The sequence below is a fragment of the Ambystoma mexicanum genome, chromosome 2q (genome assembly GCF_040938575.1).
Source record: "Ambystoma mexicanum isolate Mex_15411 chromosome 2q, UKY_AmexF1_1, whole genome shotgun sequence".
Taxonomy (NCBI): domain Eukaryota; kingdom Metazoa; phylum Chordata; class Amphibia; order Caudata; family Ambystomatidae; genus Ambystoma; species Ambystoma mexicanum.
Genome location: NC_090924.1, coordinates 885,265,329 through 885,293,308, shown reverse-complemented (window position 1 = coordinate 885,293,308; position 27,980 = coordinate 885,265,329). Strand labels below are relative to the sequence as shown.

Sequence of the window (27,980 nt, the reverse complement as noted above, 5' to 3'; positions counted from 1 at the left end):
CACGGTTCTTCGAATCTGGATGAGTTGTTAGGGATGTTGAAGGTACACTGTGATCTGTGACATAGGAATCGAGCCTCGTGACTGATATAGCTGCGGTTTTGGGTGGAATCAAAGATAAAGTTGAAGTATTTATCAGAGTGGCCTGTTTGGTTAAGGCCACTAAATCATCAAGTGGTTTGTATAATGACACTGATGGAATCGTATTGGCAGTTATTTCAAGGGCTGAAGACTCTGAGAGCTTCTCTAATCGAGAGGGAATTTTGATACATGTTCATGATTTGTCTTTAGGTTTGGGACAATGATTTCTTTTTTTTGGGATCGATTTTTTTCATTTTCTTCCACTCTTTTCTCGAGCTTTGGGTAGTTGCCAGTTTGTTTGCTGACACAGATGAGGATGAAGTAAACATTTCAAAGATATTAGTTGAGTCTTTAGTGTGCAATTTTGGGTCTAGTGCCAATCCAGGCTCAATCGATGGTTGCATGGTATCATCAGGAATGGCCTGGGGTTGCACTGTATTTCTGAGATTTGTTGATTCTTGTACTATAATGGACTGAGACATTTCTGTGATTTTAGCATTCGAAATTTCAGGTGGCCCATTCTCAGATGTAGGGTTATTAGGATCTCTGGGCATAGGAGTTACATGTTGAGTATCGTTTGTGAAAATATGGCTCTTAGTCGCAATGGTGAAGTCCTTACCAAAATATTGTTCTAAGAGCATTGTTTGGTAGGGCACCTTACTATCTAATACCTCCTACAATTTTGCTATGGTTAGCAAAGTGGTGTTCATTGCACTAAGAGTGTTGTTCAGTGCTGGTGCTTCCGGAAATGAAAATCGCTTGTCTTGGGTCTTATGTATAAAACATTCTGATGTTTGGTCAGCTTCTTGGAATCTCGTGCGCCGAAGGGTAGGCGCTATAAATGACAGTGATTCATTTATAGTTTGGTTTTGGGATTTGTCCAGCACTGGAGATAATGCAGGATTAGAATGGATAGATTGTGGAGAGGGAGTGCTTTTAACAGGTATGATGGTGGCATTATGTGTAAGAACTTCTTGTAGTTGTATCAAGTCACCAGTGTTTGAACAAATATACAATATGTCAGACGTAGGACAGGAAGAGTTATTTGATAAATTCATGAATTCCATGATATCCTCGTCCACTTTGCCTGTTATTCGTAGTTGCTCGTAGGCTTGGCGCAAGTTTACTTGGGCTGCCACCGTGCATCGTACAGGTTCGATGATTGAGGCCGGGTTTGCTTTCGGCTGTAGGACATTGTTGGAGTGTATGTCGCTATCTAAGTTGGTTTCTTGGATAAAGGGACAAGAGGTTTGCATGGTTGGGTTAAGATGGATACTAGCTTGTATTTCTCCTGCAAGATATGCAGATTCCATTGTTATGTCAGTGACCTCTCCAGTGTAGCCATTGTTCGCTATACTTTCAGTAACAGAGCAGTTGGTCTCAACCCTAAAGGGGTGTCGATAGACCTCTGCTTGATAAGCTGTTTTAAGAACAGCCAACCTGGAATTAAGGTCTGTCGTTGTAGACGGCGATTGTGACCCCTCAGCGGTGCCCGTGGCCATCGCAGCCAAGGCACCGTCATCTGCCGGCACTGATGAATGCAAGACCGTCAACTGATCTATTCCTTTTATGGGGGCATCAATGCTTGAATGGTATCGGACGTCAGAAGTAAGGGACAGGGAACGTTGTAATTTAGTGCCAGCAGGGATGGCAAATGGTAGAACTGATTGCTTTAAAGAGGGACGGGCCACGGCAGCAGGCTGTCCCAAAATAACTCCCGGCAGGCCTGTTTTCAAGGTATATTTACGAAGGACCATTATATTCGCTAAAGATAGGATAACACTTTCTTGCTAACACACAAGGTGGATTGGGAGCCTACCTGGAAATGGGTGTTGCCTTCGCTGTGCGCTAGTTTGTTAGACAGCGAGACAGCACCACACTTAGAACCGCACTTCACCACTGCGCGCGCGCCACTGTGCGGGCACATTCGTGAAGTAGAATGCTGGGAAGGGAGGTGGGCTCAAGCCTCTGCGAACAAATAAAACAAGAGGACTAGTAATTATTACGTTGGGAAACAACGAACAGCAGACGTATTCTAGCAAGATTCTTGTTGATTGGGGAGGTTCACCTGTACCATTCGCATCCAGCCAATCACGTTGCAAGAAGCTCCGTTGATGCAAAAGTCCTAGTCCGTGGAAAGCAGCCCACACAGCATAGCTAGAGTAGCGGAGGGGAGTGGGACAGCGAGACAGCACCACACTTAGCACCGCACTTCACCACTGCGCGTGATACACACCTTCTCACTCTACCTGGGTTATAGCACAGAGAAGTGTTAATTATGATAGTTCACAGCACTAGAAAATGTCACACCGTAGTCCTCAAGATGATTTTGTGTTTCATTGATGGGACAGTGGGTTTGAGGGGTGGGGAGTTTGCTTAGTGTACCTGCTGACTTAGCAAATACATACACGATGGATGACCCTGAATTCCAAAAGATTGTTAGGCTTTTTTTACAGCTGGGGGAGTGCACAGAAGGGATGTGAAAATCTAATGCGACACATGCCACTGCTCATGCAAGATTGCTTGCTGTGCACTGCAGCATCTGACACTGCGTGAGGCTTTTCCCATTGCCATCGTGGTGAAAGGCTCCACTCTGAGTAATGCAATGGCCCTCTAAAGGGTCACTTATTTTTAAACACATACCCGTATCATATTTTCACTAATATGTTGGTGGACAACCTGGACTTTAGGCAGAAATTTAAGTTTTCTCACATGGGTCAGTTTACATATTTGATGTCACAATAATAGCTGGTGAACAAAAGATGAGAGAACATTGCTAAGTACATTTTGAGCATAACATTTAGAGTTAGTTATCCTTTGCCCGAACAGTTTTTTACTTTTCATTATTTCAATGTTACAGAGTTTATTAAAAGGAGCTTTTGTGGAGGACATTATTAGTCATGGCTATCAATGTAGATGCAGTGGAGAGATTCTCTGATAACTTTTGAATGGACAACCTGTTTAAAGGAGATATAGATTGTATGGTCCTTTATCTATTCAAAAATACTTACTATCAGCTGGGAGGCCATTATGTAAATTTTGGGGCAAAGTACATCAGCAAATTGTGTGCTCCAAATAGGATGTAAATTCGGCCTTTGAACATTTCTTTGGTTGCCTGGATGAAGACTTATCAGTAAAATGCTCATCAACTAAACTGACTACACTTTGACTGCCTTTTCATCTTTTAGAAAGTGTTAAGAAGTCAGGGAAGTCAGGGATCTAGATATAGATTGCAGGACTTTAACCCCACAAGGTGTTAATAACAATTCCACTTCCATTTTTATGCAACAATTCCTAAGTTTGATATTGTGTATGGTGTAAGAAGGTGAAGCTCAATCAGAACCCTAACACCTTCCTTACAATGCAATAGGGAAAAACATATAGTCCAGATTATTTATCAATGTCCTTTTGTGTGCATGCAGGCAGTGCCGAGGCAGCCTAGTACTCACATGCATTGCTTTGGATGGTATTGGACTTATTGGGTGCTAAATTGTAACATTTAATGTACTCTGTAAGCAGCAAGGACCTCTCAGGGGAAATACATTCACCTTAGGAGCAAGACAATTCCACGCAGCATGGGTTGGATCCCTGGAGTGCTCAGAAGCTGGCAGGGCCCGGCATTAAAAGCAATATTGATCAAATATGAATAAATAGATTTGTCTGAGGATTTCATGTTATGCATGTGATTTTGGTTTATGCCAATTAAACATGCAGTGTTGTCTGGTGAATACAAACTTCAAACTATCATGATTGGATTTCTGGAGAGTTTAAATAAAATGTTGATGTTGCTGCTGAAATTCCAAATCTTCATTTTATCTGAGACATTGGGTTAAGGATGCCTCACTCCATCTCATGTTTTCTCTTAAACCCATCTTATAAAAAGTGGTCATTCCATAGAGCAGACCACCAATGTTAGGACTTAAGCATTGCCCATATTGACTTTACACTCATGTTTAATTTGGGTCATTAGCCATTAAAGTAGAGATGGGGAGAAATGGTTATTTGTCCACTGTGACGATTCAAAAGGTGCTGTCACCTCTCCCCAAGAGGAAGCCCCTTCTCATGAGCCTAGGGAGGTGAGGCCACTGCCCAATAGTCCCCTTGGGGTTAGTTTAATGTGGGAGGACCACATGAGGAGGAACAAAGGTTTCTGACTGCGAATATCATTCAGTTCAAACAGGGACTAATTACCTCTGACACATCAAAAGGGGAACTATAACTGTTCCCATGCCCCAAACATAGGACAATTACCGAAAACCCCAGATTCCCCATATAGGAAACAAGACAAGCATGAAAATGACCATCCTTAACACAAGATCTCTGAAAAACCATGCCAGAGATATTCATGATCATATTATTGATATTGGCCTAGGCATACTATGTCTCACTGAGACCTGGATTTCGGACACTAGTGGCCCAATGATTGACATTGCAGTCCCCACAGGGTTTACAATTCTTTTTAAAAATAGAGATCAAAGCCAGGGAGGCAGAGTGGCTATTAGTGCTAAAACTGAATTAGGCCTTTTCTTTACATCCTGCTCCTGTCAAGTTTATGAGATCCTTTTAGTTAAAGTGAATCCAACACATCACAGTTGCATCAATTTTGTTTAAATTTATCGGCCACTATCACTTAACAATCCACAAGGTTGTTAAGAATATGAGTAACGCCTTTGTTAAAGTTGGGCAACTTAATGTAGAAATTACTCATATTCTTAACAACGTTGTGGGTCCAAATCGGGCAACACTGTTTTTGGCAGATCTAAACTGCTGGCGTGGAAATAAGTTGGACAAAATAACCAACCCACCATAGGGATAAACAATACTCTGGATTGGGTGGCTACCAACTACCAACAACCTCAACGTTAACATTGATCAAACTAGACCATGTATATGGTCGGATCATCACATCATCGAGTTTCATGTCCAACTCATAGATCCACCGCCTAAACCACATAGCCCGTCTAAGACTGTTATCAGTCGTAATTTTAAAAAGGTGCGCCCTCCAGATCTCCAAGACTGTCTTGCATCTATCATGGCTGGCACCCAAAGTTCTGACTCTCCTGATCACTGTGTGTCTTTTTTTCTCCTAAAATGTTATAAAGATGCTGGATAATTCTGCCCCTCCAGATCCAACCTTGTAGTAAATAATATTGGACACCAAACATGGGTTACTCCTGAGCTTGGTGACTTAAAAAGACAGAAGCGTAAACTTGAATCTAAATGGCTGAATTATCAATCAGAGGCTAACAAAACTGCTTGCAAAAAGGCTGATAATCATACAAATAAAAAATTGTGGATGCCAAAAGGAATTTCTTTCACACCCTGATTGAGAAATCCTCCAATTGTACTGGAAATCTCTTTGAGATTGTAAAATCATTAGAAAAACAGAAGGCGCTCCATACCATTTTCCAGCCTACTCACCAAGATTGTACCAACATCGAGATAGCCTTTGAGACACACATCAACAATGTAAGGGATAAAATTCAAAAATCTGTGAGCTGCTCTATGCTGCCTAGTAACCGTCAGATTCTTGAGTCCCTTTCTCACAAACAGCACCCAACTTCTCTTTCTCTCCAATTTCTAGATTGAACATGCAACAAATGTTATCTTCCATGTGTCCCACCTACCTCTTGCCCGGAAAACATTCTCCCCATGAAGTTAATACTTGAACAAAGTGATTTATTCACCCCATTCTTGACCAGATTGTTTCTTTTAGGGACGGATCAGTCCCAGACTCTATCAAGGCAGTTACTGTCACTCTCTTGCTTAAGAAGCCAAATCTTGATCCAAAAGAACCGAGCAACTTTAGACCAATTACGAACTGTAATTTCTTCCTCAAAATCTTGGACAAACTTGCTTCCTCTCAGTTTCAAAACTATGTTGAACTAAAAGGCATCTTTCATAAGAGGCCATCAGGATTTTGACCATGTTATAAGCACACAGACAGCCCTCACAGATTTACAGTCCCACATGCTGAAGATCATGTCTATGGGGAAGGTTGTGTTGCTGATCTTATTGGACTTATCAGTGGCTTTCAATTTAGTGGACCACAAACGCCTCTTACATTCCTTAATCCACCTTGGACATTGCTCTGAAGAAGCCGTCGGTTGGTTCCACTCTTTTCTATCAAATCAAAAGACAGGAATTCAGTGGGGTTCTGCTTCCTCGCCACCGCCTCCCACTAGGTGTGGGGTTCCCCAGGGAGCTTGCTTGTTGCTTGTTTTGTTCAATCTTTACATCGGGTCACTATGTTCATTTCTAAATGATCTAGGGCTGCTATTCACAAATTACGCTGACAACACCCAGTTAGTTCTGGAAATCAGTGGTAATTACACCTAAGATTCTGCTATCGCAGCCAATGCATACAAACAGATTGAATTATGGATGTCCAAAAACTGGCTATGTGTGAATGGCAGTGAAACTGAGCTCCTTACTTTTTGATGCCTGCAGGCCTTGGCTAAACTGAGCCCAGAGTGCAAAGGCTTCAAAGTTGTTAATAGTACCATTCGTGTAAAACATACGGTTAATACCATAGGTGTTCAGTTTGAGGCTTCCCTTTATGAAGATTTTTATATCAACCAGATAACCCAAAACTGTAAATACCATATTCGCCTGCTTAAAAATATCCATCCATACATATCAGAGAATAATTCTGCCATTATTGCCCGAGCAACTGCCCTGTGTGAGGCTTGACTATTGTAACTCGTTAGTGATCAGAGCCTCCCTCTCCATCATACCTTAAAGCATGGACTCCTGGTTACAATACTGTCTGAACAGTATTGTAACCAAAATTTTTTTGTCTACTTTGTACAAACTTTGTGGGAAGTTTGAGGGAGTGATATCACTTGCTGCCGACCCCTCCGTATTTTTATTATATATATTTTGTTTGAAATTTGAGAGTGGAAAAGAGCGCACGCAACTTGTTAGCGATCCCACAAATTTTTGTATTTTTGTAACCAGGTTGCACTCCAACCAGTGCAGGTGCTCAGTCCGGCTTTCAAACAAGCTAGTGGCACCAAGATGAGGAAGAACATAGAAAACGCAAAGACTGCTCTCAGTACTGGTAATAAGATCAGGTCTCACTGAGGATGCATAGAGATCAACCTGTCAAAAGTAACAAGGGGCATTGACAGCCCTCCCCTCAAGAATGGGTTACAATGTCTAAAGACAAACAATGAACAACAGTTTTTGTCAATCCCAGCACGGAGCTCAGCTGCAGCACCTTCTGGGAGAAGCAACAGACACAGAGAGTGTTTGGCACGGGAATCCAAAGACTAGTTGCCGGCCCAAGAAGAAGAGGAATTGAGGTCATCGGCGGCCGGACACGGTTGGACACGTTAGTCCTCACAGGGTTCCACACAAAAGGACCTGTTCTTGATACCAAGGGAAAGATGGGTTGTGTGGCCTAGTAGCTAGAGACGCAGCAGAAGCAGACAGGGAAAGCCGAGCCTGCCAATAAGTTGGACTGCCATTCCTGCAAGCTCTGTTGATGTACCGAAGCCCATAATCAGGCAAAGGGTGCTATATGATGCAGGGAAGCAACCAGGAGGCCTGCAGTCAATCCTTACCTTGCTTTGTACTAAGCATACCGCTGACAGACTCCTGAAGGGTCAAGAGTGCATCCAACCTACTCCTCGTATCATTGGGGATCAATACTGGTGGTTAGTTTGACAAGTCTTGCATGCAGCTCCCATGCGGATTTACAGCCAATAAATGTTGGTTAGATAATGAGAAATTCCTTTTTGGGGAGAGATTGGTTATGAACGGAGACAAGCAATTTCAAGATGGGCATATTGCAGGTCCCTTTTGGGGCAAGAAGGCAGTCCCTCAGAAGAAGAATTGAAGTCAGGCTCCCCTTGCTATTTGGTGAGAATGTTATAGGTCCTACTACATTCAATGATGGATTGACCCACAGGGAACTCTGGAGATTTCCTGGTTGGACCTCTATGCCATGGGTGTCTTTTGTGTGTGTCCCCTGGTTTTCTGCTCCTCTTGCTATCTCTTACCAACCACCCCACTCCCTTCCTTCCATCTCCTCACCCCATTTCCATTTTAAGCAATATTGTTTTAAAAAGCTTTTGGTGTGTTATTCCTCAGTCTTACGAAATGTTGTATGTCAGTTTTGTGTTAAGGTTATCTATGTTTTAACCTCTGTTTAGGCATAATGATGCATTTATTCAAATTGTCTTGGGTGATGTAATATGGGGCCACTTTATAAAATCATTCCCAGGGACACTTTAGGTTCCCAGTCCACCCATGACTACCTCACTGTCAGGATATGTACACCTTCGGGGTGGAGGGGGGGGGCGGATTTTGTTCCTGATTAGGCTTTATAAGGTAGTCCCTTTATTTTGGCTTGGACTGCTTTTCCAGGAAGACCAATTGAGAGATAGAATCCCATTTAAATGTGAGACAGACTTAAATTTGAACCATATTACATTGGGTCCACAATATATTTCATCCACCAACAAAAATTATAATTTGTGATGTCATTTGAGGCACAATACGGTTTCATTTCAAAGAACCAACGTCACCTTAAATGCACACTTTGTACACCTTTTCTGTTGGGCAGGGATTTAAATATGCAGTTGATGATAGGATAGGTATTGGAGGTGTAGGATGTGGAGAATTGAAAAGGGCATACATAACTACACCATACATGTTCCATTTTTCTGTTGGCGTGGATTTCCCACTTTCTCTGGTTTGAAAAATGTGACCATCCTGATGAAGTGTGTTCATTACTCTGTGGAAATCAGTTTGGTTGAACCAAGAATTTATTTTGTAGAAGGGTGAATATTGTGTTGTTAGTGGGTACATATGGCTGTTTTGTAAGCCAATTAATGTTACCTTGCCTAAGGTTTAATATTCTACTAATGAGTTAAATCCCAAGAAAATACTAGTTTCAAAGTTTACCTTTTTAAACAAAATAAGCATGCTGTATTGCATCATGCACTGTTGATTCATTCGGATCCTATGTCAAATTTAGATTGTGTTGATGTATTCTGTTTTTGTTCATTTCATACAGTATGAGTGATCACAATACATCTGTTAGTACATTTATTGGCATATAGCGAAGGAGGGGTAACATGTTGAAAGTTTACTACCCAAAGTCATTGTACTTTGAGATATTGTGTCAACTTGGAGCCCTAGTTTTACCCAACACACAGCTAAGTAAATCCCAATACTGGGTGCTGTAACAGAGCTGCTGGAAATATGCGGTTGATAATAGGATGGGCATTGGAGGTGTGGGATGTGGAGACATGAGAAAAGCATTGAAAGGGTGCAGAAGGAGGAGACTGACACACAGGTGGTATTGTTGTTGGCATAAACTTTTATTGTATGTGAAAATAAAGAGAAAACCAACCACTCCTTAATTCTAACAGGTGTTTCTCCACCTCATTTAAAATACTATGGATTCAGTCAGGTTGTCAATGTTAATCAAGAGTCCACCATCCTGTGTGAAAACCCTGCTTTCTGTCTGTTACACTTGTAACTAAACTAATTAGGTAGTGGATCCTCTTGGTCCAGAAGAATGACTTTCTTCTTCTGGACAATGGATCACAGTTCCAATTGCAGGTGGGACTTTTGACTGAAGGAATGGCTTCCTTCCCCAGGTTTCAATACCTCTTCAATGTACAAAACAAAGTTCCAGGTTGAAACGATATGATACGGTATGGCATTTGTAACGCACCTATACACAAGTGTCTCAAGGCGCGACAAGGCAAGGGAGGGAGAACAAAGGGAGGACGGACTAACAATCCTACTAGGCCAGGTGTCATTCAAATCGTGAAAGTGTGTGGGAAGGGGGCAGGGGCAGTGCAGTACATGTTTATGTGTTTATGTTTAGCATTTGTATAGCGCACCAGGTACCCTAAGGCTTGAGGGCGCTTAGAAACGACAACACAAACAATACGAAAACATACAGGAGTGGAAACCAACTCCAAGACAGGTTCATATGCGGAAATCATACACAGGTCTGGTCCGGCCCACGAAAAGAGTGCGGTTTTCAGCCCCTTTTTAAAGATTTCCACGGAGGTGGTAGGACTCAATGTAACTGCCAACGAGTTCCACTTAAGGGGTGCTGCTGAGATGAAGGCTGAGTCTCTGGATTTTTTAGTTTTCAAACGTGGCATAGCCAGAGTGTTTGTTTCATCCGAGCAAAGGGATTGGATGTTATTTTTTACTGAGACTAGTTCTTTCAAGTAAAGTGGCATAACTCCGTGTGTGCATTTTTGAGTGATAAGGAGAAGCCTAAACATAATCCTGGCCTGCACCGGTAACCAATGCAGGCTGCGCCGAGCCTCCGACACATGGTCTCTTCTTGATAGGCCTTTCACTACCCTAACTGCGCCATTCTGTATGACCTGCAGCCGATGAATGTCCGATAACGGCAACCCTACAAGTAGACTACAACAATAGTCGATCTTGGAGCCAATTATGGCTCTTGCCAGGGTTTCGCCATTAGATTCTGAAATAAAAGGTCTAAGGCAGCGAAACAGCTTAAGAAAATATGAAGCAGATGAGACCAAATTATTCACTTGTGCATTCATACTCAAATTTTTGTCCAGATAAATGCCTAGAGTTTTCACCTTACTCATAACCTCAATATGGCAGCCATCTCTGATGTAAGATTTGTAGCTGGAACCTAGCTTATCTAATTTGGCATCTGAGCCAATAATTAGAAGCTCAGTTTTTGAACTATTTATGGCTAGACCATTCAGAACCATCCAATCCTGAATTTTCTTGTATATTTCATTAATTCTTGATTCGTCTTCCATATGGGAACCAGATATGGGGATGACACATTGGGTGTCATCCGCATAATTTGCAAATATGATCCCCTCGTTCTCGAGAATCTGGAAAAAGGGAATCATAAATATATTATAGAAGCATGGCGACACGCAGGCTCCTTGAGGGACCCCATACGTGAGTACAGTCGCCTCTGCTTCTGCAATGTCGCTGGCCACTCTGTTTTGTCTATTCTTCAAGAAAGAGATGACCCAATTAGTTGCTTCCTCCGAAAAATTGGCATTCTGCCTTAGCCTGGTGGACAGTATGTCATGGTGCACCAGGTCAAAGGCAGGCGACAAATCTAAGATCATAAGGAGTGAGATATGACCACCATCCATCCTCTGTAGGAGATGGGATTTAAGTGCCAGCAGAGCTGTTTCGGTGCCGTGATTCAGACAGAACCCCGACTGAACTTTATGATAAATCTGATTTTGTTCCAGGAAGATCACAATCTGATTATAGGCCACTCTGTCCAAAATCTTCAACAAGAACGGAGTGTTGGTAATGGGCCTATAATTAGAAGCAGTGAGGGGGCAGAGATTAGGTTTTTTTAGCAATGGGGTAATCCATGCTTTTTTTATATTGCCGGGAACTTCATTCGCTGAAAGGGAGGCATTAACGAACTTGGTTAAGGCTGGAATGAGAACTGTGGAACATTCTTTAATTATAAGCGAGGAGCAAGGATCTCCTTTACAGCTTGTGCTTTTTAAATTAGAAATTATTTTAGACAAATCTTGCTCTGAGATGGGTTGAAAGCTGAACACATGGTACAGGGTAATAAATAACAGCCAGTAAGTGGCAAGTGCATGGGTAAGTGTGGACAACAGGTGTCGAGGGCAGGAAGGGGGACTGCAGGGATGCCGAAACAGTCCCCAAGTGCAGGTGTGGCCTGGTGTGCAGTGCAGGTGTGTGATCCTGGTGGGGGAGGACATGGCCAGAGATCAGGGGTGTCCAGGTAGCAAGTGCAGTTCCGGTTACAGCCAGGAGGTCAGTAGAGGAGAGAAGGAGAAAAAGCAGAAGCAAAGAAAAAGGTTTGGAGGTGCTTCTTGAACCAGAGATGGTTTTTCTCAAGTTTAAGGGAAGCAGGGAGGCTGTTCCAGAGGGAGGCACCAGCCACAGAAAGAGATCTACCGCCAACTCCTTGCTTGGAGAAGCGACTGACCCTGAGGGAGTTGGAGGTGGAGGAGCAAAGAGCATGAGAAGGAAGATATTTAGGAAGAGAGAGTTGAAGGTATTGAGGCCCCAGAAGGCCTTGTGGACGATGCAGAGGGTTTTGAACTTAATCCTTGCAGCCAATGGGAGCCAGTGCAGAGATTCCATAGAGAAATGTCAGACAATCAGCATATTTCTCAGTACAAGTCAAAAGGGTAAATGTCCAGGTCAAACATCAACATTCCTTACTGTCCATAGTTTATTTTCACTGTTGGGTGGCTGGAGAATGTCTTCCTTCTCCAGGTATCTTGTAAGCTCAATTTCCAAGAGAATGACTCCTTTCTCCAGGTGTCAAACTCTTAGTATTTTTCATCCACACACAGCCAGGGGGAATTACTCTATTCCCCTGGACTCTCTCTTCACTTGGCTTCACTTTTCACAATGCCAGGGTAATGGCTCCCTTCCCCTGGCCTTCCTTGGCTCTGTTCTCAGACTCTCTTTACTTTCACAGTTCAAAGCACCAGGGAGAAGGAGTCCCTTCCCCTGGCCTTTCTCAGGCTTCTTATTATAATACACAACAGCCGGGGGAATACCTCCCTTCCACTGGCCCTTCTCAGGCTTCTTGTTACAGTTCACACAAATGTATGGGGAATATCTGCCTTCCTCTGACCTTTCTCAGGCTTCTTATTACAATTCACAATAGCCAGGGAATGCCTCTCTTTCTGTTGCCCTTCTTAATCACGCACTGCCACCCAGAAGACAGTTTGTAAAGGCTCCTCTAGGCTTTAGAAGGCCCGGCTCACTTTCCTGCAAGGTACGACCATGAGGAAGATAAGTAGCAAATGTTCCTCTGGGTTTTGGCAGACCAGGTTCACTCTCCTGCTAGACCCTGCCACAAAGAAGAAGACTTGAATTACTCTTCTTGCTTTTTGGGTGTGGGTCCCGGAACCGTGTTTGGGTTTCTTTCCAAGGGTTTCCCTCCTCACCTTTGCTCAGTGTTTCTGGAGTTTTCCACAGCTCCCTTGTGCCCTCACTAACCTTCCCAGCAACCCAGATACCTTTAAGGTTCTTGCTGGCTTCCTCCTGCTGATCTGGGGCTCTCTGGGCTTCAGCTTCCATCTTCCCTTGGCTTCTCTGCCTCTCTGACGGGCTACAGCAGTCCCACAGCGTGTATCTTCCTTCTGCATGCGCATTAGGGTTTGCATGCACCATCTAAGTTCTTCTCGCACCCAGACCTTCTCTTGTCCAGGTTTCCGTCCTGTTTCTCCTCACTGGAGCAAACAGGGACATCTCAGTTCCCCCGTTCCTGCCGCACTCACTGGCTTGTTCCTGGTGCCCCACCAAACTGCTTCCTCTGTCGCGGTTCCTCCCAGGAGGGCTTCTCACAAAGGTAAGTTCTTCTTTAGTTTTTATGTTTGAACTATCAAAACAACTAGAACAGGTGTATACGTTCTTTTGAGGTCTCATTATTGATCTGCATGTCCCCCAAATCTCAGTACCTCCCAGGGAGATCTTTCTAGAGTCATTCCTACTCCTCCTCGTCCCAGTATCTTCTAGAGAGATTTTTCTACTGTCACCCCTATTCTTCCTCATCCCAGTATCTTCCAGGTTACTAGTGCTGACGAGGCAAATGAAGGTGGGGGGGTACAGAGGGTTGAGTGAAGGGATAGGAGGATGTGTAGGAGGAGAGTGGAGGTGATGAAGGTTTGGCATACCGTGTTTCCATTGGATATGATATGATAAGTCATATGGTCTTCCTAGTCCCTACATGGAGAGTCTCTCCCCATGAGACACTCCCACTGAGTATCACCAAACCCAGGGGGACTATCAGGTAGTGGACTCTCCTCTCTGGCCTCATGGGAGGTGGCTCCCCTGGGGGAGAAGTGACGACATGCAAGGATTCGTCACAGCATACATACATATACTATCCATTATTAAAGATAGAGCCAGCAGTTACACAATTACATTTTACATCAGGCTTGGATGAGACAGAGAGTTATTTGTAAAAGGTAGGAATATGGGGAGGGAGGATGGAGATGCACCCTACATGGCTAGTAAGTGGATCTTTAGTCTGGTTTTGAATCCTTCCACTAACTGGGTTGTCGCTATGTCAGGTGAGCGAAAATTCCAGTGGTGAAGGGCCAATAAGTTAGAGGATTGGAGGTGGGAGGAAGGGAAGGGGGATGTGGGAAGGAGATCATTTTGAGGACAAGAGAGACAAGAGAAATGGATACTGCCAGCTAGTTGGGGGAGATAGCCCATAGATAATTATGGAAATAAGGAGCAGATAGTAGAAAAAGGAGACATTCTGTAAAGACAGGTGCCTGGCTTGATGACAGTATGTTCATACTGAGATGGGAGATGATCTAACTAAGCTGTAGCGGGTGAATGTGGCAGATTTGAGGATTTTATTGAAAAGTGCAAAGGAGTATAGAGGGAGATGAGTTTGAGTTTTTTATGGAAGCAGACTCCAAAAGTGCAAGCCTTGGGCTGTGCATTATCAAAAGGTGAAAATGGTATCGGAGGATAAGTACATGGAATTGATTATATGCTTCCTTCTTCACATTCCTTTGGAAAATTGGCCATTGTTATTATTATGGGACATAGGGACACACCTGCCATATTCACTTCTAAACTTATTGCGTTTGAAAATAAACAATTCATAGAACAGTGTGTGCTTGTTTTTATAGGCATGAGCGTATTCATACCAAAAAAGGCAACTGCAGACGGTCATTAACATCCAATCATGAAGACGCAGATGATTTGGCTACTTTGGAGGCACTTGATGAGGTTAGTGTATTAATGAAAATGTCCTCTGTGTCGATATATGCAATGCATGTAGGAGCATATGATAAAGTACACACACTTTAAGTAAGGCACATTATAACTGTGTTGGATAAAGTGGAAGCTGTGATCCCTTGGTTAATTAAAATGGTTATCTAATGAAACAAAGCAATTCCAGTTGTCTTTACCCAAAATGGAATCAACCGCGATTGACAACAATAAAGACTTAAGATGGTTGCGTTGTTTGAAGATTTCTGGTTAAGTATTTTTTACATTTTTTTTATTTCATGTTTTTTGTAATACACTCATGACAATCTCAAGTTTAACCCTCCAATGCTACCACTTTACATGATGTTAACAACAGCTGCAGAGTAAGCAAAATTGTGGTATAATGCCTTCACCAGAGCAAAGAAAACATCGACATTTGCATCCAGGTTTACTTGTTCCTAGATTGTGCTGTCTTGCCTGGCACACGTTGATTTGACTTTATGCCTTCAACTCAACTATAAAAAAGGAAACTGTGTGAGGAGATTTGACTAAATTACAAAAGGTACCTCCCACAATCTAGTGGGCTCACACTATTTGTTTACTGGCAGTGGACTAAGAGAAGCTCAACATGATTTGTCTATTTGCATTCTAAATCGTTGTGCATATCACAAATGTGACCTTAAGCTTAACATATCTCAATCAACTTGTATTTCTTAGTCTCTTTATTTCCTTGCTTCTCTTGATTTTATTTGTCCTCATTTATATCAACAAGCAGTGGTTCAAAAAGTTAAGATGCAGTAAACTATATACAACAAAGGTTAAATAATAGAGATACATGTCCCTAAACACTAACAATAGCTGTTTGATTAAACGATCCCTCACCTGCACATCAATACAGATGCAAACTGAATTACACTAGGTAATTTCCGCAGGTGAGTATGATTAGGATTAAAAATGCAATAGATCCAACTGCAGTGGTTGAGAATCTTAGACAAATGAGATGCCATTTCCAACCCTTGTGGTATGACGTGCATCTGCTCATAGCCTAGCTGCAATATTTGTAATCTGTTCACCTGGTGCAGGAGCATTCCACGTAACACAAAGGGGAGTGTGGAGCACATTGTCACAGTGGAGAAGGGTGTGGAAGCCAAGGCCCTTATAGGAGGTAAGCATTGGGTAACTGCAGTGCCACCGTGGCAGAGAACCTGCTGGGAGCTCGGTGAGAAAAACACCTTTGAGATAAAATTTGAAATGGGCAATGAAAGTGTTTGACTTGAACCAAGGTTCAACTCTGACTCACAAGCTGATTCAGAATTAGCCCAAATATGCATGATTTGGCACAGTCTGGCCTAACCACTGAACGTAAACATGCAAATATGCTTTCCAGTGGCATTAGTATCTCGGGCTGGTTCAACAGGTTTTGCGATAGTAGGCACACATTTGTCTTAAATTGTTCTGAATTGGCTTGAGATATTAAAGTCAGAGTACGCTGTAATTCCATTTCCTCTTAACATTTTAGTATTACAGAATTCATTAATGCCACAGAGATATTCATATCATTTTGCACCAACTTCCATTCTTACCTATTGAAGCAGCTCAAATCGAGGTTTGACATTTTTGAAATATTTCAAGCTTAAGATACAAATTGTTTGAATCAAGTGAGCACATTCAAATCTTTATTGTTTGCATAGGTTTAAATCAAATTGTGAGGGGCTCAACCACCACTAGACAAACTAAATAGGACATAAATCATCGGTTGCCAGTCATTTGGTCGAAAACAATTGGTCGACTGGACAACTGGTCGAATCAATTTGGTCGAAAACCAAATGGTCGAATTTTTTATTTTTTTTTATTTTTACCCCCTTTTTTTTTTTTTTTTGGGGGGGTCCCCCCCCAACCCGCTTTTTTTCTTTCTTTTTTTTTCTTTTTACAGGAAAACCCACAAAACACATATATAAATAAATAAAAAAAATGCGACCATTTGGTTTTCAACCAAATGACGTCGACCAAATTGCAGTCGACCAGTTTGTAGTCGACCAAATGACTGGACACCTAAATATCATCCCAGCACAAGGAGACCTCACACTTTAGAACACGCTTCTTCTTTATAAACTGTTTCTGGTTATGGCCCTTTTTGCAGTAGGCAAGCTGTGCTAAACCTTTGCTGCTTTAGGATGCTCTAATGTTTCCAAACATCTAAATAACTCTTCGGAATCTTTTCAGATTAGGACACTGATGTGCTTCAGTAAAGACAATGTAAGCATAGACGTGCTGAGCCCGATACAACAGTATTGGAGGCCTGGATAATGACACAAATTATTAAAGAATACAACATCTACTGATTAGAAATAAGCTATCGGCTGGGTGTAGGGATATTATGGTAGGGCAGTTTACTGCCATATCATCGTGTATTTGCATTCAATTCATATGTAATTCAAACAGAGGTCTTACATGATGACCCAGAAATACCGTCTTACCTTTTTGTCCAAAGCTGAAATAATTACTTAGGCTAAATGTGACACTAATTAACGTTTTACTGATTACATCATCTTTATTCCTTTAGAAATTCAGCCACCATTCAAAACAAAACACAGCATTACATATTCAAAGTGTAATTTGCGGAAGAGATCCTAAATTATGTCCATTAGTGTTGAATAGACTGATCCCTAGTTCTGAAATAAACTGTGATTTACTACTTATCAACAGGGGCCAAATCTGTCTTTCTATTCAGTTGTTCACAGCATTAAAAGTAATAGTTTTGAAAGCACGCAATGCGCACTTGCTGTTTCAAATAACTTGAAGTGTTCATACTTCAAAATGTTATTTTTTGATGGAGACTACCAGAGGGTGTGGACCAAAATTGTCGCATAGTGACAGTGCTCTGCCACAGGCCGTCTACACGGAGATAGAACGTTCTATTCCCCCCCCTCTCTGTTGAGGTACTGGGAAGTGTGTAGCAGTGTGTGGAGCCGCAGTGCATCAGGTGCAGGGTCTGAAGTGGCTGGCAGAGTCCTGCGAAGGCAGGAGAAGCGACACGGCCGAGGCGAGGTCAGAGAGCGGTGACAGGCATACCTTGGCAGGGAAGCAAAGCATTGCTACACGGAGTACGCCAGTCTTGAGAGGAAGGAGCAGACCCACATAGAAGGGTGAAGACGATGGGTGGACGTCACCGGATGGCCAGCAGAGCAGTGCTGGGCCGCAGAAGAGAAAGAAGGTGAGCCTAGACAGCCTAGAGAGCAGGGGCAGGCCGTAGCATCCAGCGCTGCTCCCAGGAGGCCGGGGAATTCCGAGTGCCTACTTCGACGAGACAGGGGGGCAGAGTGCTCGCCCCCATCATCATACAGGCAAGGCCCCCCACATCAGCACTGGGGAGATGGAGCAGTGCGGTCTGTACCACGGCAGTGTGGACTGAGCGAGGTTGACACAGCGGCTGAGGCACCCATAAGAACAAAGGGAGGAGGATGGAGGTAGGGGGTACAAGAGCCCCACAGCTGCCTGGGGAGCTAACCCACAGTGGCTCATGGACTGAACTGAGCAGGAGGTGGAAGCACTCAGCAGGCCATGGAGAGAGGAGAAGTTGAACATTGGAATGGCATCGGTTTCTGAACGCATTGGTGGAAGCTGAACCAAGCTGACTGCAGCCCAAGGCCATGCTGGAGAAATACCAGGGCCCCCTATGACTAAGGGAGAGTGCGGTGACTGGTTTTGTGTCCCTACAGCGCTTCCGGAGAAGCTCTGGAAGTGACATGAGGGAAGTCCCTGGCACGCAAAATAAGATAGTGGCGGAGGGACGCCCCAGATTCAGCTCTGACTAGGGATGATTTAAAGGACATTCTCCAAAGAATCAAGGCAATCCGGACAAAACATACAGGCATCAATTTGCGATCTGAAGGGCTAAATGGACAAGCTGAAAGATTAGATGGAGGGGATGGAGAATAACCATTTACAAATGGACCTGCTGGACATGAAATACAAAGCATGACTGATGGACCTGGAACTAAGGGAAGAGGATACCCTGTTGAAACTGGACGATCTTGAAAACAGGGAGCGCTGTAACAACCTGCACATCCTGGGGGTCAGAGAGCAAAAGGGAGAGACGGCAGTGGATGTAGGAAGAAAGGTTTAAGGACTGATAAACCAACTCTTTGCACTGAAAGGTGGAAAAGAAGTGCAACTGGAGAGAGCCCACAATGGCAGAGGTGGAGGGGGCAGAGGGCCAAGGTCAATAGTGGTACGCTTCATAAGATACAGAGAAAAAATGTAGGTTTTTCAAAATGCAAAGCGATTAGGGAGTTTTCAATATGAAGGGGACAGAGTAAGGGTGTTCCAGGACCTTTCGTTCCTTACCTTGTCCCGGCAGAGGGACTGACAACCCTTAACGCAATGGTTGACGGAAAATGGTCTCAGATACCGCTGGTTCTTTCCATTTACCCTGTCTATCGAAAGAGGTGAGACAGACTCTAGTGGCCAGGAGGCACAGCATGTCCTGCAGGTCCAAAAGGGGGATGACTCGAGTGAAAGCCTGGAAGCGGCTATGGTTGGAGTGGTGGAGCAATGAGGCCCAGAGGGACTTCAGAGAGCAAAGAAGAGGATGCCTGGTGGTAGGAAATATTAAAAAAATAACACCCCTCCGCAGATGAAATGAGGAGTCCCCTGAGAGGGGGAAATCACTGCCAGAGACACACATGGGCCAAACATGGTCAGGAAAGAGTAAGGGGACTATGGGGAAAGAGAGGTGTTAAATGAGATGGCGAACGAGGCAAATAGTTGCCTTTGGTAGCCCATCACAAGGTGGGCATCCTGAAAGGGAGATGGTTCTTCATTTGGGGGAGGGAGAGTAGGGTTGGGGGAAGGGTGGGTTGGAAGGCGAGGGGGGAGAACATAGTGATCAGTTTGGTGATAGTGATCTGCGGGGAGTGGAGGGGCCGGGAGGGTTAAAGGGAACTCTGAATGGTGGAGGTTGACAATAGAGGCTGGGCCGATGTATTAGAGATGGAAACCATAAATATAAAAGGACTGAACTCACCAACAAAACAGTCTTTATTGGGGAGGGACTTTCGTAATAGGGTGCTGGATGTGCTGGTAGTCCAGGAGACAAGGCTGGTCAAGGGGGAGGAACTGCGTATTTCAGGGTCCCTGATCGGACAGGTCTTTCGGGCATCGTAGCACTGTTAAGAAAGATGGAGTGGACATCCTCCTCAATATGTGGATTAGGTTAGGTGAGCCACGGGTGTGGAAGCGGGCAGATGGGAGGGCCCTGGTGGTTTTGGGGACACTGGAAGGAGTGCAGGTATCTGTAGCTACAATATATTGCCCTAACACGGGACAGCCCCAGTTCCTCCGGGAAGCCGCGGGTGAAATACTTAGTCAGGCGGTGGGACTATTGTTACTCAGGGGGATTTCAATATGTGGGCGGACGGGGGAATGGAATATAGTGAGGGTTAGAGTAATGAAGGAGGTGGGAGAATGGGGCAAGAGTGGGGGGGGCCTCCTGGGTTACATGAGATGCCAGGACTTGGTGGATTGGTGGGTGTGTGGAGGGAAGGTCATCAGGTCGTCAGGAGCTATACCCTTTTCTCCCCATTTTATAGTCCAGTTCGAGGATCGACTATTGGTTTATGCAGAGGTCACAGGGTCAGTGAGTGGTAATGCATACACATATCCCTATTAGTTGGTCATACCAGGATATGGTCTCCATGTCTGTGTCACTGTGGGGACTCAAAACAAAGGAATCTCTCTGGCGGTGTAATTATATGTTGCAGAAAGACATAGGTCCTCATTCCGAGTTGGGCGCAAAGGGATTACCGGCACCGGTAAGGACACTGGTGCCGGTAAACCCTTTGCGCCCAATTCCGAGGTCCATTAGCGGGTCCCTCCTTTAATGCCTGGTCTGACCAGGCGTTGTGGACGGGACCGTTAAGGGACTTTGGAGCCAATAACGGTACTGCAAATGTGTGGTACCGTTATTTGCTCCTCCCCCGTTCCCATTGAGCCCTATGGGGGCTGAAATGGGAATGGGGAATGGTTTTGTCAATGGGGATTTACCAGTCCCTCCAAGCTCGGAATGTACCGGTAAGTCCTCATTGCACCAAGCCGGAGGCGGTACTGGTATGGAGGCAGCCATGGAGCTAATTGTTCCATGGCTACCACCATATTCGGAATGAGGCCCATAGTCTTTGTCGAGGAAATGAAGGCTGTTATTGAAGAATACTTTAGCATCAATGATACAGGGGAAGTGGACCTGGAAACAGTGTTGGAGGCAGCTAAAGCTACGTGGCGGGGCCTCCTGATACGCTAGGGCATGGCTAAAAAGAGAATGAGGACACTTTGAGCTGAGATGCTGAGGAAGGAAATAAGGGCACTGGAGACGGGAGATCCACGTGGGGGGAATAATGTTAAGGAGGATCTGGAATTGACCAGGGGCAAACAACAGGAGCTGAGGGTAATTGAGTTGGGGAGGGTGGTTGCAGGCCTCCAGTCATTGAGACAGCAGTATTACGGGACGGGGGATAAGGCTGATGCCTTGCTGGCAGTGAAGCTCTGGGGACAAAGAGCGGATAGGTGGGTATCAGCTGTTGAGTACTCCGGAGGAAAGCTACATACTAGGACTTGTGAAGTGTTTCAGGAATTTGCCATATTTTATGAGCAATTATATGGAGAAGAGGGGAGTTTGGAAGAAGGGGCGGTGGAGGGGTATTTGAATGAGGTTTTCCTCCCGCAATTGTGTGGGAAAGAGCTGGAAGACATGGAGACCCCGATCACCCAGGAGGGGAGGTACTCTGGCAATTAGCGGGTTTAAATTAGGGAAGGCCCCCAGTGAAGTCTGATATACCGCAGGGTTTTATAAGGTATTCTCTGGCAGCTTGGCACAACACATGGCTAGATTGTTCAATCATGTCTTTTCCACGGGGAGGGCACCCCCCTCTTTTGGCGGGATGTTGATAACCGTCATACCCAAGGAGGGAAAGGATCCTAGGAATTGTAAATCTTACCGCCCAATATCTCTGTTAAATGTGGATGCCAAGATTTTTACCACAATACTGGCCACGCGGATGGAGGGGGTCATGCCGTGCCTGGTCCATTCTGACCATGTGGGGTTTATGCGGGGGATGCAGGGGGCAAACACAGTATGTAAAATGCTACATTTGATGGAAGAGGCAGTGAAGGGGAAGGGTAAACCCATTGCTGGTGGTCCTGGATGCCAAGAAGGTGTTTGATCAGGTGAATTGGGGATTTCCTTATTGTGTTTTTTGGAAATACAGATTCAGTGAAAAAATGTTGGAGGGAATTCGGCCATTGTATGCTGCCCTGTGGTGAGGGGGGCAGCCAATGGAAGGCTATCTAGGTTTATTAGGCTGCAGAGGGGCACAGAGGGCCCCTCGCTTCTTCTCTTCACTCTGTCAATATAGCCGCTCGCAGAGAGGCTCAGGCAGGCCCCACAAGTGGAAGGGATCAGGGTCGGGTGGAGGGAATTCTAGGAAGGACTTTATGCAGGTGACGTTCTGCTTCATCTGTTGAATCCGTCGAGCTTGATCCCCGCTGCCCTAGATATTATTGCAAAGTACGAGGAATACGCCGGCTTCAAGGTGAACAAGGAGAAAGGAGATGTGGAGACCCTGCAGCCCCTGGGGTTGGAAATTGAGTTAGAGAAGATACAGTACCTAGGGTTACCATATTTAGGCTGATGTGAGACTTGGGTGATGCCAACTACCCTTCTCTTTTTGGCAAATTGTTCAATGAGATTTTGGGCTGGGTAAAAGGGCACATTTCATGGACGGGCAGGTTGAATGCCTTGAAAATGAACCTCCTGCCCAGAGTGGTGTACCTCTTTCGGATGTTACCGGTGAAAGCCCCGGAGGCCCTTCTCAGGGAGGCTAAGTCTCGGATGTTGCGGTTCATATGGCAAGATTAGAAACTGAGGGCGGGATATGACACATTGATATTGCCTAAGGAAAAGGGGGGGTGGGATTCCTAGATCCAGGGTAATACTATAAATCAGTGCAAATGAGGGCAATGGTACCCCACCTCAGAAAGGACGAGGACAAACAATGGATCTTCCTGGAAAATGTTCACCTGCACCCAGCCATGGTGGGGGAGTGGCTTTGGGTCCTAAGAGGGCTGCACCCGAGGTGAATTAGATATCACCCTTGCCGGGAGTTTACTTGGAGGTTTTGGGAAGGGGTGCAGGCGGGTTGAGAGATGATTCAACCCACTTGTTGCTCTGCCATGTGGCATCACTGTGTTCTGATGATGCCAGAAACATCAAAATGGCCGCAAAACCCTTGTGCGAGCCAAAACCTCTGGAAATCGTGCTTTGCAACGCACAAAAAGATGGCTGCCCAATCTGCCATGCATGTTGTCAGTGGTGGAACAGAGATCTCAATCCTGAAACATGTCACTGGGCTCCACAACATGTGAAGATGGCGTACAGAAGGAAAAGCAGTGCTTTGCTGAAGGAAACCCCAAAATCCTGCTTTAAATTCTTTTTCTTTGTTGCTGAAACTGCAGAATGCCAGTACAAAATACCCTCAAACATCCAAAAATCTTGCTGGGTGCTACAATCCACTTAGTATAAGAAACCATTGTGAACTCACAATGTCCTGAAAAGCTGAAAGCATCAAGGGATTTCCACAGCAAAAGGGGCTCTGTCAAACTCTGGGCACACTACCCTCGGCCGCCTGAATGACAGCTGTCAGGGGCCTGCAGGATTAAAACTTTAAATATATATAAACTAAAATAAAATGTTTGCAAGCTAAGATGCCTGTTATTGAGAGTAACCCATCTTGTAATTATTTTGATTGCATGGTTTAATGGTTTAAAATCTTGAAGTATTTAGCTGTGATTTGATCCCACAAGTTTGTTGTAAGCTAAGGAAAAATGCAGAATGAACATTTAACTTTAAGCCTGGCTAAAGCAACCAAACTGGAATAACAGCTTTTCTCACAGAGGCAAGGCCTCCCCTCCAGCTCTCTCCACCAGGAAATCACACCTAAAGGATAATTATAGGGTGTAGGAAGAACCTGGTCTGCAGTTGGAAAGGAAACAATGAACAGCTGCAAAGCAGGAAAGGCTAGGTGTGAGGACTGTCGTAAAATGGCCTCTGCTAAGAGAACGGGGAGGAGACTGTTCCTGAACTGAAGAGACAAAAAGAGGCAGAGACAAACAACCATCTGTGGCTGGACATTCACAAAGAACATTTTGTTTAAATACATATAACTTGCCACTTACAATTGTCCAAAAGACAAAAATAACAAAATTGTAAATCTAATTTTTGGCTGCACATTTCAAGAGGCATATTTTGGAAAGAAACAGCAGAAAATGTGATTTTACACCAAATGTATTTCTGCTAGAAGTATGAAACTGTATACACTTATGCCCACGTTATACACGTACACTTGTAGAAATTTGCTGATAAATAGTACATTGTGTTCCTGAAGAAAAGGGCGAACTTCTGGGAAAAGCAGACACAAGATCCCACGGCTACGGGGTTTGGAGGAGTAGCTGCTGTACAAAACATGTAATCTATATTTGTGGTTGTTATAGAGGTTGCATATGTGTAAATATGTATTATGTCAAAAGTAGATTTTGTGTTCAAGAGGCTAGGGGTGGACTCTAAGCCTCATAAACCCACACCATAAAGGTGACACCTGTTTTCTCCTCCTATCAAGGCAGAGAGGAGATTCTGACCAATCCCTGGCAAAGGGGCGAGCTTAGGCTAAACCAGCACACACCCCCCGTCATCATAGCATAAATAGAGACAGCAGAGGGCAGAAAAGGACGGACAGATTCACCCACTATCCGAATGCTGGCGGAGCACCGTGCTGCAGAACTTTCCATCTTCCTTGCTCCATATTCCAGAAACTTGGCAAAGCAGAACCCAATGCATAGCTGAACCATGAGGCCTCATTTTCCAGAACCAACCCCACAAACCTAAGGGGAACTAAAGTACAGTCGGGCTGCGCTGTACTGCTTGTCTGCTGAAATAATGATCCTCAGAACCAAAAAGGGCAGATCCAATCCAGTCCCTTGCCCTGCTGTGACCAGAGTGCATTATAGATCAGATCCAGTCCTGTGTCGTGTGGTGTCCAGAGCGCCTTGAAGCTGCCCAAATCCAATGTGCCCAGCAGTCTGTCCTGACCAGAATCCCTGACCAGAATCCCGACGGTTCCGTTTGAAACATATCTAGTGAGTATCTCTAGAAAAGAACTGTGTCACTAGCCTATGTACCTTGTCTAGTTAATCCCTATTTTAAAATCCATCCTATCTTGTTTTCAGAACTTGCTTTGTTAAGAATATTTTTGAATTGTCTGAACTCTCTATCCAATCCCTCCTATCTTCCCCTTGTGCTAGTATTGTTAAATATATCTCTGCGCTGATTTTTCTCATCTGAAGAAGGCGGGACCACTGCAGGCAGTCGCCCTGATCAAGTGGCTGTGTTCCTGTGTGGTATTCGTTGTCTTCATAGTTATCCTCTAGTGTAAGAAAGCTTTTTTGTCATTTTAAAAGTGCATTCCTGTTCTCCATTCTCGAAAAAACTACCTCCACTAAAACGTCCATAAATTCCTCAAGTTTTGTGCTAGAAACCATCGATTAAATCACATCTAAAACCGCATCCCAAATCCATACAGTTATCCCGTTATCGCGGTTATCGCGCAATGAAAAGTTTGCCGCAAATTTCGTTTTAGGGAAATTCTTACACGTGTAAAACAGCTTATGATTGCTCCCGACCTGAATTTTACGATTTCAAATTGTTTCTTGGTACTAAACTATTGCTTGTGTTTTCGTGCAACCATCCAAAGCGGCTCCCATAAGAATTATAACAATTTCAGCAATTTAAACCATATTTAGTGTTTTTGCCCAATCCATTTTCAAGATAACTATAAAAGCCATTCAGACAGCTTGACAGTCAATTCTATTTTCTCTTGTGTTTGCTGGGGGAAAGTGGGATTGTTCTTTTGTTTGAATTCTGCCATTCCTGAATACCTGCTCTCTGCTCCTATCTCTTTACATTGCCTATTGGGGATTGAGGGTGTGCAGGGGGAACCTTTAACCACAGTGCTATCTGATCTACACACGCACACAAATGTATTATTTATGTGCTTAATTGTTTTGCTCACTATTACTCCTTGTGTATTAAAGAGATTATCCAGTGTTACATCACCCCATTGGTGATTATTTTGTACCGATTAAAACATAGTGTGATTAAATTGTAAATACATAAATAAATATTTTAACTTTGCAAACCAGCCTGATTCCTGGTTCAGTGTGACTGGAGGGGCTCTAGGAGACGGGCATTATATGAGTGGTATTTCGTTCAGAATAAAGAACTTTTAGACAAAAATAAATAAGGATTTCAGTTGTGCACTACATGCTATGCGTTGACTTGGGTGTGTACCGGATTGAAATCACTTACAGGGTTAGGGATCAATAGATGGCCCTCACCGATGAGTCACATCTGGGCCCTACCAGTGCAGGACAAAGTATCAGAACCAGAGAAATTCCAGGGTTGGTTTTAGGCAGGATTGTCCAGAGTCAGCCAGCTGTGGGGAGAGGGGACATTTATTGGGATATAGGAGTTGGAAGATATTCTGGGGATTGAAAGGTTGCCAGTACTTCTATATCTTAGGTTGAAGGGAGTCTTGTGTGGAGAGAAATGGCACAACAGGATCCAGAGAGACCTAACACCAGTTGAACAGGTGTTAGATGGGCATTCGACCATGCCAAGTCTCGTATAACTGTAATACAGAGCTCTGGTAGAAACCCTTGGGGGGAATCAGTGGAAGGGCTCCAGCAAAGGTGGGAAAGGGATGTGGGCATGGAGGTGGATACACAGCTATGGGAATTGTGTCTGAGGGCTGGTAAAACATCCATAACATGCCAGCATAAACTCCATTGTGAGAAGTTATTGCATAGGTGGCAATATGAGGCAGTGCAGCTCTCTAAAATGTTTCAGATGGTGAGACCTCTGTGTTGGCATGGTTGCAGAGACAGGGGGGACTACTGGCATAAGTGGCGGGGATGCCCCATGGTTAAGATGTATTGGACCAAAGTCCTGGGATGGATTAAGATTGCAGGGTGGATGCAGTGGGGGCTAAACCTGCCCCACATGTCACACTTCCTGTTGTTAGCGGCAAGGGCATACATAGAAAGATATTGGAAAAGAAAATAACTGCCAAGTCGGAAAGAATGGTCGAATACCGCCAAAGACATTAACTTAATGGAAATAATCACTGCTGCAATTCCTGGGGGCGGGGGAGATAGGGAAGGGGAATTACAACAGTTTTGCGCCAACTTTGGTTAGAAAGGAAGGGGAAAGACAGAAAATACCCAGTGGGACTTAACTCGATACCGGCCAAGGGATGTGCACATTTAAGAGCTATGCAGAGATCAGGTAATAGCAATGGGCCTCTCCACACAGACTTGTTAAATCCGATGCTAAACATTCACTATTAGATGAGGCATTATAGGTTGAAGGGAGGGGGAGTTGAAGGAGGGAATGTGGGGCAAAGGATACAACCGGAAGCCTCAGGGCATAATGTAAGGTGTTGGGGGTTCCCCCCATAGCTTGTTTGTGCCTTTCTTTGTTGACATTAAACACATAAAATTCGATTAGAAAATGTTATTTTTGTTTTTCTGTGCTGGCCTATACGTGCATTCAAGGACTGGTCTGCATTTGTCTTGGGATGTCCAATGCTGGACTTGGATATCTCCATATCACTCACAGCGGTGAATCACAGCATCAAGACCTTTTTCTTAATCTCTGTTTGCTCTGTTTGAGCCTTTCTCACTCGTTGACCTCCCCTTTTTCCTCCAGTGTCCTCGTAGTTTGCCAGTTCTCGAGTATATCTCACAGGAGTCCTGATGTGTTCCCCTTGGAAAGGTTTTGCATCTTATGGGTCTGACTGCATGTCACTGTGTCTCAAATATAGCCCCTGCTCTCCTTAAAACTGATCTATCCTCTTCCCAAATCCCATTCAATCTTTTCTCCCTTTTTTTTATTTTTCTGATCTGATGGCCCATTCCCCCGCTTTCTGTGTCATGAACATATAATACTGAATTGGTGGTTGCTATTGTTAGTTCACAGTTCATTTCTATTCTTTGCTTTTAGACCCTGTCATCTCCTTCGTTATGCTGATTTGATTCCTGCACAATGAGCCCTGGTTGCGCATGATACAAACTTCCTTTCC

The 27,980-nt window shown here is 44.2% G+C and overlaps 1 protein-coding gene across 6 annotated transcripts in view; it reads left to right on the top strand.

The window, feature by feature from the left end:
* Positions 1 to 27,980, top strand: part of MYO3A (myosin IIIA) — a 2,295,212-nt gene that overhangs the window by 521,186 nt on the left and 1,746,046 nt on the right. For all 6 annotated transcript variants that reach the window (XM_069648154.1, XM_069648153.1, XM_069648152.1 and 3 more), the window contains exon 11: positions 14,712 to 14,811. In XM_069648154.1, the coding sequence (XP_069504255.1) occupies positions 14,712 to 14,811 (100 nt within the window). The remainder of the gene's footprint in view (positions 1 to 14,711; positions 14,812 to 27,980) is intronic.